This window comes from Megalobrama amblycephala, linkage group LG17, assembly GCF_018812025.1.
Source record: "Megalobrama amblycephala isolate DHTTF-2021 linkage group LG17, ASM1881202v1, whole genome shotgun sequence".
In the NCBI taxonomy this organism is placed as follows: domain Eukaryota; kingdom Metazoa; phylum Chordata; class Actinopteri; order Cypriniformes; family Xenocyprididae; genus Megalobrama; species Megalobrama amblycephala.
The window spans coordinates 1526808-1541983 of NC_063060.1; the positions used below are offsets into that span (position 1 = coordinate 1526808).

A 15176-nucleotide genomic window follows, 5' to 3' on the forward strand; every position below is an offset into this window, starting at 1 on the left:
GGCAGACGGTTGGTGTCATTGTCCAAACGGCACAATCCTCCATGCAAAGGACAAAAGTTCTTCATAAGTCAATAGATGTCATGTGGAGAAGTGTATAGTTTCAGCATGGCACTCCCTTCGCTGTGGCGTTGATTGAGAGAATATGAGTGTTGTGACTGAAGTCCAGCCGGGTCGTTACATCAACACAAAGAGTAAAACCACATGCTCTCTTTCAGACCTTTTTTGTGTGTCTTTGAATAGCGAGGGACTCGTCCTGCCCAACTTTTGCACTTTGTAATTTAATAGCTGACTGTTTGTTTAATTTTGTTTTTAAATCTGTTGATTTGAGTAAAATTTCATCACTTGTGACATGCACGATTAGGATTTTGTCTTTGAGGCATTTTGGAGTTTGAGGATGCTGTTTGCCTGATGATTTGAGTGTCACCGGCCACAAAGTTTCATTTACTGGGTACCTGAAACTGAGAATAAGTGAGATATTAATAACAGCAGAACTTGTGTTAAAAATAAAGAGAAATGCAAAGAGTTTTCATGAATAGGAAAGAAAAATCTTAGCTAAAAGTAAAGTAGGGTTTAATGTTCAGCCTTTTGACAGCATTCAATATAAATGTATTTACTTTGAAATGACAATGTTTTTCTTTTCAAACATCGTTTAGGCTATTAATGCAGTGCTGATTGAAAATGTTCAATGCAAGAAACAACGTAAAAATCTGTTGTTTTTTTGTTTTAGTTTTTTTAACTTGTCAAATTAAAGGCACAATATGTAAGATTTGCCGGATTAAAATATCCAAAAACCTCTAGAACAGTGTTGTATGTGTTGTTGACTTGCATTATCCCAAATGTTTCCAACAATATTTAAATCCAGAGAAATCTGCAATGACCTCATATCCACGTTACCCTCAATTTCCTGTTTTACTTCTGTTAAAAACCACAAAAACGACAAAGATGCATTCATATATTATGTGTTTTATTAGACAGGTGAGAAACTGTTCGGATACTTTTATTAACAGAAAACTAATTGTAATGTACAGCTCAACACGGTTAGTCTTATTGTTTGAATCGCATATTTTCTTGATTTACCGCGAGTAACATGTTTGTGCCCAAAAAGTAAATCAGACAACACTATTTTGTCAAGTGAATAACAGCATAATGAGAGAGAGCTTTATTTGTAACTACAGTAATACAGCATGTTTTAAAGGGTTAGTTCACCTAAAAATGAAAATAATGTCATTAATTACTAACCCTCATGTCGTTCCACACCCGTAAGACCTTCATTCATCTTCAGAACACAAATTAAGATATTTTTGATGAAATCCGATGGCTCATTGCATTGACGGCAAGATCATTTCCTTTTTCAGTGTCCAGAAAGCTACTAAAAACATATCTAAAGCAGTTCATGTGACCTTAATATTATCAACCATAATATTATAAAGCCACGAGAATAGTTTTTGTGCACCAAAATAATGACTTTATTCCACAATATCTAGTGATGGGCGATATCAAAACACTGTTTCATGAAGCTTTACGAATCTTTTGTTTCGAATCAGTGGTTCGGAGCATGTATCAAACTGCCAAAGTCATGTGAACTATCAATTTCGAAACGCTTATGATGTAACGAAGCCTCATTTACTGAAATCATGTGATTTTGGCGCTCCGAACCACTGATTCGAAACAAAAGATTCGTAAAGCTTCATGAAGCAGTGTTTTGGTATCGCCCATCACTACATATTGTTGAATAAAGTTGCTATTTTGTTACTTTTTGGTGCACAAAAACTATTCTCGTCGCTTTATAATATTAAGGTTGAACCACTGTAGCCACATGAACTGATTTAAATATGTTTCTGGGCATTGATAAAGGAAATTATCTTGCTGTCAATGCAATGAGCCATCAGATTTCATCAAAAATATCTTAATTTGTGTTCTGAAGATGAACAAAGGTCTTAAGGGTGTGGAACGACATGAGGGAGAGAAATTAATGACAGAAATTTCATTTTTGGGTGAACTAACACTTTAATATGATATTCTAATATCAATCTAGCTTACTGCAATGTGCAACAAATAATGTTATAACACAACTTTGATTTATTAATTTGTCAGATAAACTGACCTGTATGAGTAGCAATTCAGCACTTGTGGCTGCTTCATTAGAATGAAATAACATAATGTGAATTAAAGTAATCAAACATAACTATAACAAAGTTCAAGTTTAGGGAAAAAGGAGGCGGATGTTAAGCGTAACTTTAATCGTAAAATAAACATTAACAACTAAACTAAAAGGAGTTGCAGCGGCGTAAAATGTCCCAGGCTCTCAGCCTGCAGTAATGTTAATAAAACTAATACATTCGCTCATTCATTAACATGATTTCTGCCTGTCGAATTGCGGACAACTCCCATGATTCCATCCTCATTCACGGCATCATCAAGCTATTCCTTTGTTATTGTTTTGGAAAAAGTGACCTCTAGCAGTGAATCTTACATACTGTGCCTTTAACACATTCACTGTGTTTCTTGATCACTAAAATCATCACATATATTGTAAATACTCAATATATCGCCCATCCCTAAACAACAAGACTGATATTTTACACTAGTAAGGCTTTCGATATGCATGCTAAGTTAAAATAACCTGTGATAAGCTTATGAGTCACATGCAGTGAGAACTAGTAATAAATCAAGTTTGCTTCAGAGATGTTTTGGTGTGTTTGTGTGTCTGGGACCCTTGTAGCCCATGACTCAAGTGTGACTCGCTCAGCGTTTCTCTCCTCATAATTATAGCTCTGGTCTCTTTGTGTGAATATATCTGCCCTGAGTCACTCCGTGAGCTCACGACTCGCTCACCATTCCCTCAGGCCAGAAACTCTTACACGGGCCGCTTCCGTGTAATTAGCGTGTCTGTTCGGGCAGGTAGAGCGGAGTGCCGTACAACGAGCTCAGGATGACACGACACGGCTCTCGACTAGTGTGATTCATCTGCTCGTAAACGGAGAAGTACGAGGGACAACCTGCACTTAGTGATGTCAGATATCTAGATTTATTTGATGATACAAAATGCACTAATATAGTTTGTAGGATGATATTTTAATAGTGTCTCTGAATTCAAAATGATTGTTGAAGTTTGTTCTTTTCTATGAATCATTTTTTCCCCCAACTATCTGTATCAGTGAAGCTGTTGAATCAGTTTTTTTTCCGATTCCACATTGATTTTTCTTTTTTTTTTTTTTTTTTTTTTTTTTGCCGATTCCACATTGATTAATTTTTTTTTTTTTTGCCGATTCACTTTGTTTGCCGTTTCCACATTTGATTCAGTTTGTTTGCCGATTCCACATTGATTCAGTTTTGTTTGCTGATTCCTCACTGATTCAGTTTTGTTTGCCGATTTCCATATTTATTGTTTGTTTGCCGATTCCACACTGATTCAGTTTTGTTTGCCGATTCCACATTGATTCAGTTTGTTTGCCGATTCCACATTGATTCAGTTTGTTTGCCGATTCCACACTGATTCAGTTTTGTTTGCCGATTCCACATTGATTCAGTTTGTTTGCCGATTCCACATTGATTCAGTTTGTTTGCTGATTCCACACTGATTCAGTTTGTTTGCCGATTCCACATTGATTCAGTTTGTTTGCCGATTCCACATTGATTCAGTTTGTTTGCCGATTCCACACTGATTCAGTTTTGTTTGCCGATTCCACATTGATTCAGTTTTGTTTGCAGATTCCACACTGATTCAGTTTTGTTTGCCGATTCCACATCAATTCGTTTTTGTTTGCCGATTCCTCATTGATTCAGTTTGTTTGCCGATTCCACATTGAATCAGTTTTGTTTGCTGATTCCACATTGATTCAGTTTGTTTGCTGATTCCATACGGATTCAGTTTTGTTTGCCGATTCCACATTGAATCAGTTTTGTTTGCTGATTCCACATCAATTCATTTTGTTTGCTGATTCCACATTGATTCAGTTTGTTTGCTGATTCCATACGGATTCAGTTTTGTTTGCTGATTCCACATTGATTCAGTTTGTTTGCTGATTCCACATCAATTCATTTTGTTTGCTGATTCCACATTGATTCAGTTTGTTTGCTGATTCCATACGGATTCAGTTTTGTTTGCCGATTCCACATTGATTCAGTTTGTTTGCCGATTCCACATTGATTCAGTTTGTTTGCTGATTCCATATTGATTCAGTTTGTTTGCCGATTCCACATTGATTCATTTTGTTTGCCGATTCCACATTGATTCAGTTTGTTTGCCGATTCCACATTGATTCATTTTGTTTGCCGATTCCACATTGATTCAGTTTGTTTGCCGATTCCACATTGATTCAGTTTGTTTGCTGATTCCACATTGATTCAGTTTGTTTGCCGATTCCACATTGATTCATTTTGTTTGCCGATTCCACATTGATTCAGTTTGTTTGCCGATTCCACATTGATTCAGTTTGTTTGCCGATTCCACATTGATTCAGTTTGTTTGCTGATTCCACATTGATTCAGTTTGTTTGCTGATTCCACACTGATTCAGTTTGTTTGCCGATTCCATACGTATTCAGTTTTGCTTGCCGATTCCACACTGATTCAGTTTTGTTTGCCGATTCCACATTGATTCAGTTTGTTTGCCGATCCACATTGATTCAGTTTGTTTGCCGATTCCACATTGATTCAGTTTGTTTGCTGATTCCATACGGATTCAGTTTTTGTTTGCCGATTCCACATTGATTCAGTTTGTTTGCTGATTCCATACGGATTTAGTTTTGTTTGCCGATTCCACATCAATTCATTTTGTTTGCTGATTCCACACTGATTCAGTTTTGTTTGCCGATTCCACATTGATTCAGTTTTGTTTGCTGATTCCATACGGATTCAGTTTTGTTTGCTGATTCCATACGGATTCAGTTTTGTTTGCCGATTCCACACTGATTCAGTTTTGTTTGCCGATTCCACATCAATTCATTTTGTTTGCTGATTCCACATTGATTCAGTTTGTTTGCTGATTCCACACTGATTCAGTTTTGTTTGCCGATTCCACATTGATTCAGTTTGTTTGCTGATTCCACATTGATTCAGTTTGTTTGCCGATTTTCTCGCTGATTCAGTTTTGTTTGCCGATTCCACACTGATAAAATAAATCGTATATAATATAAAATAATAAAATATCATATAAAAATAAGAATTATTGAAGTTTTCCATTTTAATTTTTTAAATGAAAAATAATTTTATATTTATAATGTTGTAATTAAATATTTAATTATAATTTGAATATAATTTTATATTACCCTTTGAAATGTTTTATTTTATTTTTATGGATCCTGTGTTTTATGATTAAATACAAATGCTTTTATAAAAGTATAAAATATTATCAAAGATGGTGGCAATCAAATGAATGAATAAAGCTTTAACAATTTTTCTTAATCTTTTAAAATGTAATTAAATTAAATCAAATTCCGTGACATTCCACTTCATACAGTAAATTCCGTTTTTTTTTTTTTTGTTTTTTTTTTAAAACTGGAATCCGTGATTCTGTTTGTTTTCTGCATTGCATAAATTAAAGGGCCCTACTTGTGTTCAGTTTAAAAACATGTCTTTACAGTTTTTATTGTTTTTGTCGCCCCCCCCCCCACCACCACCATTTTGTGTATTTAATTCATTTAAACATTTTGCGTGTAGTTTGGTACAGGTTAAAATGGTTCCTCTGATTGAAAGAAATCACCCTTTTAAACCGTTTGGCAGATGAGTTTCATTCTCTAACAAGGCCCATCATACACATGTGAACTCCTTCAGGGTGTTTTAAAAGCATCCCAGTCGGTTGATGAATGTCATGTGTGAGCAGAGCTACAATCCCAAAGACATGATGACACATTTCCTATATGATGATCTGTTTTATTTGATGTCTTTGGCTTCACTGTTATTGTGAAATGTGCTGAAACGTTTGGCAGGTCATGCATCTCACCAGGTTCTACCTGTTTGTGGTGTACATAAAGCGTGGTTGTGATTAGGAGAGGTCGCTGCCCTCTGCGGAGGAGGCAGAACGGATCAGCTGTAACCATTAGACACTCAAACACGTAGCAGACGCTTTTTATTGGGCCTGCAGAGCAAAGTTTTGTTTATTCAGGTGCGGAGGGGAATGTCTCATAACTTCAGCCGTTCGCCATTAATGTAAAGAGATTTTTATAGCTGTCTGGAGAGCAAAAGGGTCTTTTTCTGAATGAATTTCTCACTTTTCCTCCCACTAATCAGTTCTGTTAATTGGAGTGAATATTCAGTGCGCTTATGAATATGGATCACCTCTATTTTTGAGTTTTTTTTATCATACTGTGCTGATATGTCATCACCCTCCTGTTGTTTCTCACAGTATTTCACAGTATTAGCTGTCTTTCATCTCTGTCTCTTTTTCCCACCCGCCACGGATCGCTGAAAATACAAATCTCACTTCCCCTGTACCTGAAACACTCTTAAAGTCGACATGATCAAAAACTGACCACACTTACTGCTACTTTATTAATGCACAGTCTTGGACTCGTTGTTAATGATTCATCAGTTCACGTTATTCTAAAAAATATAATGACCTGCTCCTCCAGTAAAATTACTTTCTTTTTGGCTGATATCACAAAGTCCCCTTCCTTACCCTTACCCAGAATCTAGTGAGCTGCCTATTTATTAATGCATTTATATTTTTTATGCATTTATCTATTTATACATTTTTGTATTTACACATCTATTAATGCATTTATGTATGACTTTGAGTTTATATATTTATGTATTTACACATTTATTTACCCATTTATTTATGCATTCATGAATTTATGCATTTATCTTTTTATGTATTATTTACTGCATTTCTGCATTTAGTTATGACTATTTATAAGTTTATTTATACATTTATGCATTTTTGCATGCATTTATTTATACGTTTTATAATTTATATATTTATAGCATTTATATATGCAATTATGCATTTATATATGCATTCCTTTGTTAATTTATGCATTTATCTATTTATGCATTTGTTTGAGTATTTATACATTTATGCATTTTTTATTTTATTTATTTTTTTATGCATGCATCTATTTATACATTTATGTATTTATGCATTTATTTGTGCATTGTTTTATGGATTTATGATTTTATACATTTCTTTATTTACGCATTTATTCATGCATTTATCTATTTATGCATTTATGACTTTATAAGTTTATTTATACATTTCTTTATTTACGCATTTATTTATGCATTTATCTATTTATGCGTTTATGCATAAATTTTATAAATGTATGTATTTATGCATTTATTTACACATTTATTTATGCAATTATGCATTTATATATGCATTAATTTATTATTTTATGAATTTAATTATTTATCTATTTATGCATTTATTTATTGTAGCATATATTGGTCATTGTTGGATATATATTAGCCAATATTGATAATCTTATTTTTACATTTTGATTACCTTAACATTACCCTAACTGTCATCAAGCATTCATTTAAAGTTAATCAATAACACTAATAATTTAATAACATACTTAATTTAATCTTCAGCAGATCTCCAAATAATTATCCATCTTTCATACTTTAAATTATAATGCAAAATGTATAACTTTTTTTAAAATGATCTTTAGTATGTTATACTATTCATAGTGTTTGTTTGTTTGTTAGGACTATCCTTCTGTTTTAAATGATTTTTTTTCCTGTGAGATCATTCTGTGGATGCTGTCTCAGTAGGGAGCTCACTAGAGCCTTTCTTATGGCTGCGATCCTCTAGATGATCATCCACCGGCAACAGGAAGTGCCGTTATTGTTGAGTGTTTGGATAAATACGCCGCTCGTAATGAACTTTCCGTCCTCATTGTGTGCGAGCAGCTCGTCTGCAGTAGAGCGACGGTAGTGCTTGAATAATTCTTTCCTGTTTTGCTGGTTCTGCTCCGTCAGTGGTGTGTGTACTCCACAGTGTGTGCTGTTGTGTTGTCCCTTGTCGTTTTATTGAATTTGCTGACACAAGCCTGTGACCCCCCCACCCCGGATCGTGGTTGTCACGGCAATGGCTCTAAAGTCGTAATTCACTCGTCCGCTGTACTTCTGTTCCGCTCCATCGCTGGCTCTGTCATGATCACCCCCCTTCCCTCTTTTTAATTAGACAACAAAACAAAAATGCATATTCATAAGCTGAGACCTCATTAATATGCACAATTATGCAAATCAGCACACAATTAAGCTCCTTCTCTCCAGAGATGTTTGCGAGCGTTAAGGCGCAGACGGGGGGGCGGTTTTGGGGAAATTTCTGCACCATCAATCTTTAAAAATCTTCCAGGCTTTGTTTTTTTTTTTTTTTTTTTTTCCGTTTTTGAGTTCTAGCGTAAATATTCGGTGACATTTGTGGTTTTGAAACCTTTGAGGTTTGGTCGACAGCTCACCTCATGTGTGTCAAATCATACATGCGCTGGTAAGATGGCAGAGATGGAGATGCAAAGCAAAAACGCAGTTTCGACCATCAAACTTCAGTCGGGTCATTACCTGACCTGATAATGCACCGCTTGTGGGGAGGATCTGACAGTGTGAATGAACGAAATCCCAAAGCATCGGAACGTCTTTCTGGAATCTCTTTGTGAAAGAGGCTTAAGAAACTCATCTTATGGGGGTTCAGTAAACCTGGAATCAGCCTTCAGGGCTTCTTAAGATCTATTAGTGCACAAGTCATTCATGCAAACACACACACATATTGCACACATATTTCTAACTGAACACTCTTTTCACTCTATATTGGTGTGTGTAAATTAAATGCTGTTTATTTCGTGTGTGTGTGTGTATAATATACACACACACATATACACATATATATGAAGACTTCAGATGCAAAAGCCTCTAAGTGCCATCTGAAATTTTCTTCTAAAATAAGCATTTTTATCAAGCTCGTATGTTTAGGTTCAGTAATTTCACTTTAATGGCAATTAATAGGTCCTTTTCATTGCCAATAAAGTAAAATAACTGAACATAAACATACAAGTTTGATAAAAATGCTAATTTTAGAAGAAAATTTCAGATGGCACTTAGAGGCTTTTGCATCTGAAGTCTTCATACATGTATATAATTTTAATTTTTTTTATTTTTCCATTTATTCCCTGGCCTATTTTGCTCATTATCTAGCAGAGTCTTTTGATTTTCTATCTTCCATTTATAATATTAGTTAAGATACCAAAAGTTTTCATGACCATTTTCCACCTTTTCTCTGAAGTTTAATATTAAACAAGATTTTTTTTCCCCTGCCATACGTGAAAGTCTTTTCATTTTTTGTTCATATGAATAAACAGATTTTTTTAAACATTTAAAAAAAATTATAAAAAATAATAATAATAATAATAATAATAATAAAAAATAAAAATAAAATAAAAAATATATTTTTAATTTAAATATATATAATTTAATATATATTAATATTTATCTTTTTAATTTAAATAATTTATATATAATAAATTCTTATAATAAAGAATTTAATAAAATAAAAATAAAATATTAAATAAAATGGAAAATGTATGTAATTATTTTTTTGTAAATAAAGTCTTTAATTTATTTGAAAAGGCATTTTTGCATAATTTATATATTTGTAAATTCAAATATAATTAATAAGTATTTATTTTAAATATTATTTTATTATTATTATTATTATTATTATTATTATTATTATTATTTGTATTTTACTGGTTTTGTATAGTTATTTATATTTTGAAATTTATGAATATAATTAATATAATATAATTTAAATATAATTAAATTAAAATATAATTTTAATTCAAGTAAATGCTGTGAGTTGACTGAAGATTTTAGTACATAATGTTACGTAGTACAACTTTCTCTCTTCTGTCACAGTGCTAAATGGTTATTTGTCTTTTTTACTATATTAAATTTATTTAAAAAAATACAGTATCTATAAAATGTTTGGGGTCAGAGATTTTTGTAAAGCAGCATCAAATCATCATATTTGATTTCTGAAGGATCATGTGACACTGAAGACTGGAGTAATGATCCTGAAAATTCAGCTTTGATCACAGGAATAAATTACACTTTACTATATATTCATATGGAAAGTGGGTATTTAAAATTTTAATAATTTTTCTGAATTTTTACAGTATTTTTGATCAAAGAAATGCAGCTTTGATGAGTTTGTGTAGATAAAACAGAACACATTTAACTGATTATTGGCCATAATGTATAAGCAATTATTGGTTATCAGCCAACATTTCTATTTTGGTGCAAATTTATGTCTTAATCCCGATGTTTGTTTGTGTTTCAGGTTTAGATGAAAGAAGTGGCTCCGGCGCTTGGGGTCCAGGAGAAGCAAACAGTCCCTCGTTCGGCGCACGGGTACGAACACACACTCTCAGATTCACACTCTCCTCAGCATCAAGCCGTCGGTGCGTGACTGTCACAGTCACACGCAGAGAAGGACAGACCGTCTCCAGTGTCCGCTCATGCTTTGCTTGTACCATTAGCTCTTAATCCCTAAAGGAAATAAACCCGACTGGAGCAGATATCTGGTCCACTTTGAGACGGCTCCTGTTTTGACTTGTGATGGTTTGTTTAAAGGAAACTGTAGATTGTAAGCTCAGTAGACGCGTGTTTGTAGGTCAGTCGGTCAGTGGGTGAGATTAGCTGACCGTTGTTGGTGATCCTCATGTTTACCTGTTCTGTCTAGCGCTGATCTCTCACCTGTCAGGCTGTGTGAACGTTAGACGCATCACGTGTGTGAATGACGTGTCCTGTTCTGTCCCTGGCCTATTTTGATCATTATCTAGCAGACTCTTTTGGTTTTCTATCTTCCATCTATAATGTTAGTTCACGTACCAACATTTTTCATGACCATTTTCCACCTTCTCTCTGAACTTTAATAGTAAACAGGATTTTTTCCTCCTGCCATACGTGAAAGTCTTTATTTCATTTATATGAAAAAAACAGGAGTTTTTGCATATTTAAAAAAATGAATTAAATATTTACTTTTAAATTCAAATATAAATAAAATATTTTATAAAACATATATAATATATATACAAAACATTAATTTTATTTTTTTTGTATTTGAGTTGACATAGTTATATATTTATTTTAAATATTATGTATATATTTTTAAATTAAAATAAAAAACTTTTATATATAAATTGTATATTAATTTTATTTTGTAGTTGATTTTTAAGTTATATATATTTATATTATATTTTTAAATTTAAATAATAAAATCTAAATAATATAATATAAATAATATACATTTTAATTTTGTATTTGATTTATGTTATATGTATTTATATTATTTATATTTCTATATTTATATCTATATTTCATTTATATGAAAAAACAGGAGTTTTTGCATATTTAAAAAAATGAATTAAATATTTACTTTAAAATTCAAATATAAAGAAAATATTTTATAAAACATATATAATATATATACAAAACATTAATTTTATTTTTTTGTATTTGAGTTGACATAGTTATATATTTATTTTAAATATTATGTATATATTTTTAAATTAAAATAAAAAACTTTAATATATAAATTGTATATTAATTTTATTTTGTAGTTGATTTAAGTTTTATATATATATATATATATATATATATATATATATATATATATATATATATATATATATGTTTTTTAATTTAAATAATAAAATCTAAATAATATAATATAAATAATATAAATTTTAATTTTGTATTTGATTTAAGTTATATATATTTATAATATATTTATATTTTTTAAATTTTAATATAATTAAATTAAAATATAATTTTAATTCCAGTAAATGCTGTGAGTTGACTGAAGTTTTAAGTACATAATCTTACTCGGTATACAACTTTCAGTCATTAATATTTGATGATGTATCCACTTTAAATTTGGATTATCAGTGCTGATTATTGTGTTTTTGTGTGTTAGCTGTATGGAGACGGGCATCACTACCCTGAGCATGACGGCATGTACAACTTGGAGATTGACGGTAAGTTAACGCAGCACTAAATGTCAGAGTTTACCTACAAAATATCAGTTTTAGGAAGTGGATTTTTAAAATGATAGATGATGTTCTCAGGGATAAGGTGTTTTCAGAGATTCTGTTTTTGTTAGTGTCAGACCATACATCAATCCGACCTCATTTCCACCGCAGATCAGCCTCTGAAGTTTAACTATTCACGAGCGCAAAAACCCATGAAGCGCCCTGCTGTCCTGAGCAGGTTTAGGTCACGCAGGGATTTTCCTCTCTGGGACGGGCAGGGGGGTTAATCCACGCGCCTCTCTGGGCTTTAAAGCAGGGTGGGGGTTGCTTTTTAACTAATTACCACTTAGGCATTTATAATGGGACAATTTGTTGTTTGTGCCCAGTCTTAAACCCATAAACGGCGCACCTCAGCCAGTCGAGGTCACACGCAGCCAGATGGAGTCCAGCGACCCTCAGCCCAACATTATCAGTCAATGAATAAATCACAATCCACACTCCCCTCGAACCCAACATGCTGTTTCATATTTAATGCATTCATTTGTTGTAATGTTAGTAACACAGCTTCATTACTGTTTTTAAACGCAACATCAAATATATATAAAATGTAAAGATATATAATTAAAAGTGTGTGTGTGTGTGTGTATATATAATTAGTCATGCCTTTTCTCATCAAATATCCTGTTTCCCTCAGATATGCATCACATTAATGAAGTTAAATGGGTTGCAAATGTTTTTCATGTTGACTTTCTCAATGCATTTCCACATTTTCTTAGATTTTTTCATATTGTCGGCACAAAAAAGTAATGATTTCAGATTCTGTGTAGGCCTAGCCATTAGTAATCCAAGTGTAATAATTCATCCGTTTTGCCTGAATATAAGAGTTTCTTGTGTGTTTTGCAGGGAAATCTGAAAGAGGCTACCCTGTTACACAGGTAATGAACACATAAAATCCGCTGTTATAAGTTGGTGACCAGTTTTGGGTTTAATCTTCATAGAACTCTCATTTATTTTTAGCCGCAGCTCTTGCCAGGTGATATTAGAATCCCAGGGTCCGATGGACTTTCCCCTCCGGGCATGAAAGTCTCCTCTCAGTTCTACAGCCCTCACCGCCGGAGGCCAGCCGACTCCAACATAGGTGAGATGAGATGAGCTCCAGTGCAGCTTTCAGTATATCCAGAAAGATATACTGGCTTGTAATTGGTTGGTTAGTAACAATATTTGTATAATGTCCACTGAATTGTATAATAATATAAAACAGATTTCCTAATCTCACATAGCCAGACCTTTTCAAACTTTGGTTTACTCTTTATAAAAACTAACTCAAACCTTTTCCAGTAACCATAAAGTAAACAGATTTTCAAATAAAACACTTTTCATAGGCAGTTTTGGACCTATTTAATATGACTATAAAATCATATAAATATATATGTATATGTGTGTATATAAATGTGTATATATGTGTATATATACTATAAAAATAACAATTATGATTTTATTAATTTTAAAGATATATTTTAAACAAATTAACAAAAATATGTTGTAATAATACTATTGTACTGTAAAATAAAACGATATGAAATAATTAAAAAATATATATTTTCCTGTAAAATTACCAATTGACCAATTCAATATGACTATAAAATAATACTCTTTTAATAATAATACTACTAATAATAGATTTTTATTGATTTTTTTTAAATTAAATATATTTTAAACAAAATAAGAAATGTATTGTAGTAATACTATTGTACTGTAAAATAAAACAATATAAAATTATTTTAAAAAATTATTTTCCTGTAAAATTACCAATTGACCAATTCAATATGACTATAAAATAATACTACTAATAATAAAATTGATTTTGATTTAAAAAAAAAATTAAATATATTTTAAACGAAATAAGGAATATTTTGTAATAATACCATTGTACTGTAAAATAAAATATAAAATAATTTAAAAAAATATATTTTCCTGTAAAATTACCAATTGACCAATTCAATATGACTATAAAATAATACTCTTTTAATAATAATAATAATAATAATAATAATAATAATAATATAATTGATTTTGATTTAATTAAAAATATTTTAAACAAAATAAGAAATATTTTCTAATAATACCATTGTACTGTAAAATAAAAAATATAAAGTAATAAAAATATTTTTATTTTCCTGTAAAATTACAATTTTAATATTTAATCTGAATTTCTTCATTTTCAAATGGCAACCCATCAAGCTTTTATTCTGACATGTTGCCGATAAACTCTGTTTTCAGAATGTGTGATTACTTGCATGCATGCATCTCATTTATTTAATGAAATCGCAATATTATTTTGATATCTATTGCAGCCCTAGTGATCAGTACTGTGTCTTGTATCATATTCAAATGCTATATTTTGTGATATTTTCCCTTATGCATTATGGTTTTGTGGGCATATGCAATGACGACACAGAGTCACTCATGAAAATGTGTGGTTTTTGAAAATCATGAGGTGTCTTCTTTTGCATCAGCTCATCAATCATGATCACCTTAATCATTCTTCGGCATCCGTTTGTGGTCTGCTTATAATGTTTTTCGTTTCAGATCCGCTGCCCAAAAAGATCCGGAAGGTTCCTCATGGACTGCCGACGTCCATTTCTTCGGTGAGTGTTGACGTGGCCTCATTAGTGTCTGAGCCCAGATTATCAAGCCACGTGCCGTCAATCTGACCCAGATGTACACACACATGCACTTCCTGTAGTGCTCATGTCACATACTACATGCATACTGCGAGCCGCCTATAGTTTCTTTTTCCCTTTTATGGTTGCATGTGTTGTTTATGCAATCGTGCATTCATGCTCGCATGTGCATGCAGTCAAAACACTCCTCCCCCTCACACGCTGCCCTTGCAATTCTCTGCATGGACAGAAGTGCTCATCTGCTTATTCCTCCGAGGCCTTGGAGAGTTGACGTGGGCAGCGGTGCATGTTGTTTCCTGTGCCGTTTCCTATATAAATCAGATCAGTTTTCCTTCTTTCCAGTGAAGAGCGAAATGTAAGGTGATAAATACAATTGACCATATTTTCCAGAATATTAGTCATGATTTTTTTATTGTCTGAAACATGCTGTGACTTTTATTCCAAAAACCGACTTATGCAAAACATGCGCAAAGAGCCGAATGAGAGGTGTACATGAGCTCAAGTTTATGTATATAGT

General features: G+C 32.3%; 1 protein-coding gene across 2 annotated transcripts in view; it reads left to right on the plus strand.

Annotated features, from left to right (window-relative positions):
* Positions 1-15176, plus strand: part of tcf3a (transcription factor 3a) — a 42285-nt gene that overhangs the window by 6174 nt on the left and 20935 nt on the right. For both annotated transcript variants that reach the window (XM_048162878.1, XM_048162877.1), the window contains exons 4-8: positions 10283-10353; positions 11921-11981; positions 12879-12910; positions 12993-13113; positions 14565-14623. In XM_048162878.1, coding sequence (XP_048018835.1) covers positions 10283-10353; positions 11921-11981; positions 12879-12910; positions 12993-13113; positions 14565-14623 — 344 coding nt within the window. The remainder of the gene's footprint in view (positions 1-10282; positions 10354-11920; positions 11982-12878; positions 12911-12992; positions 13114-14564; positions 14624-15176) is intronic.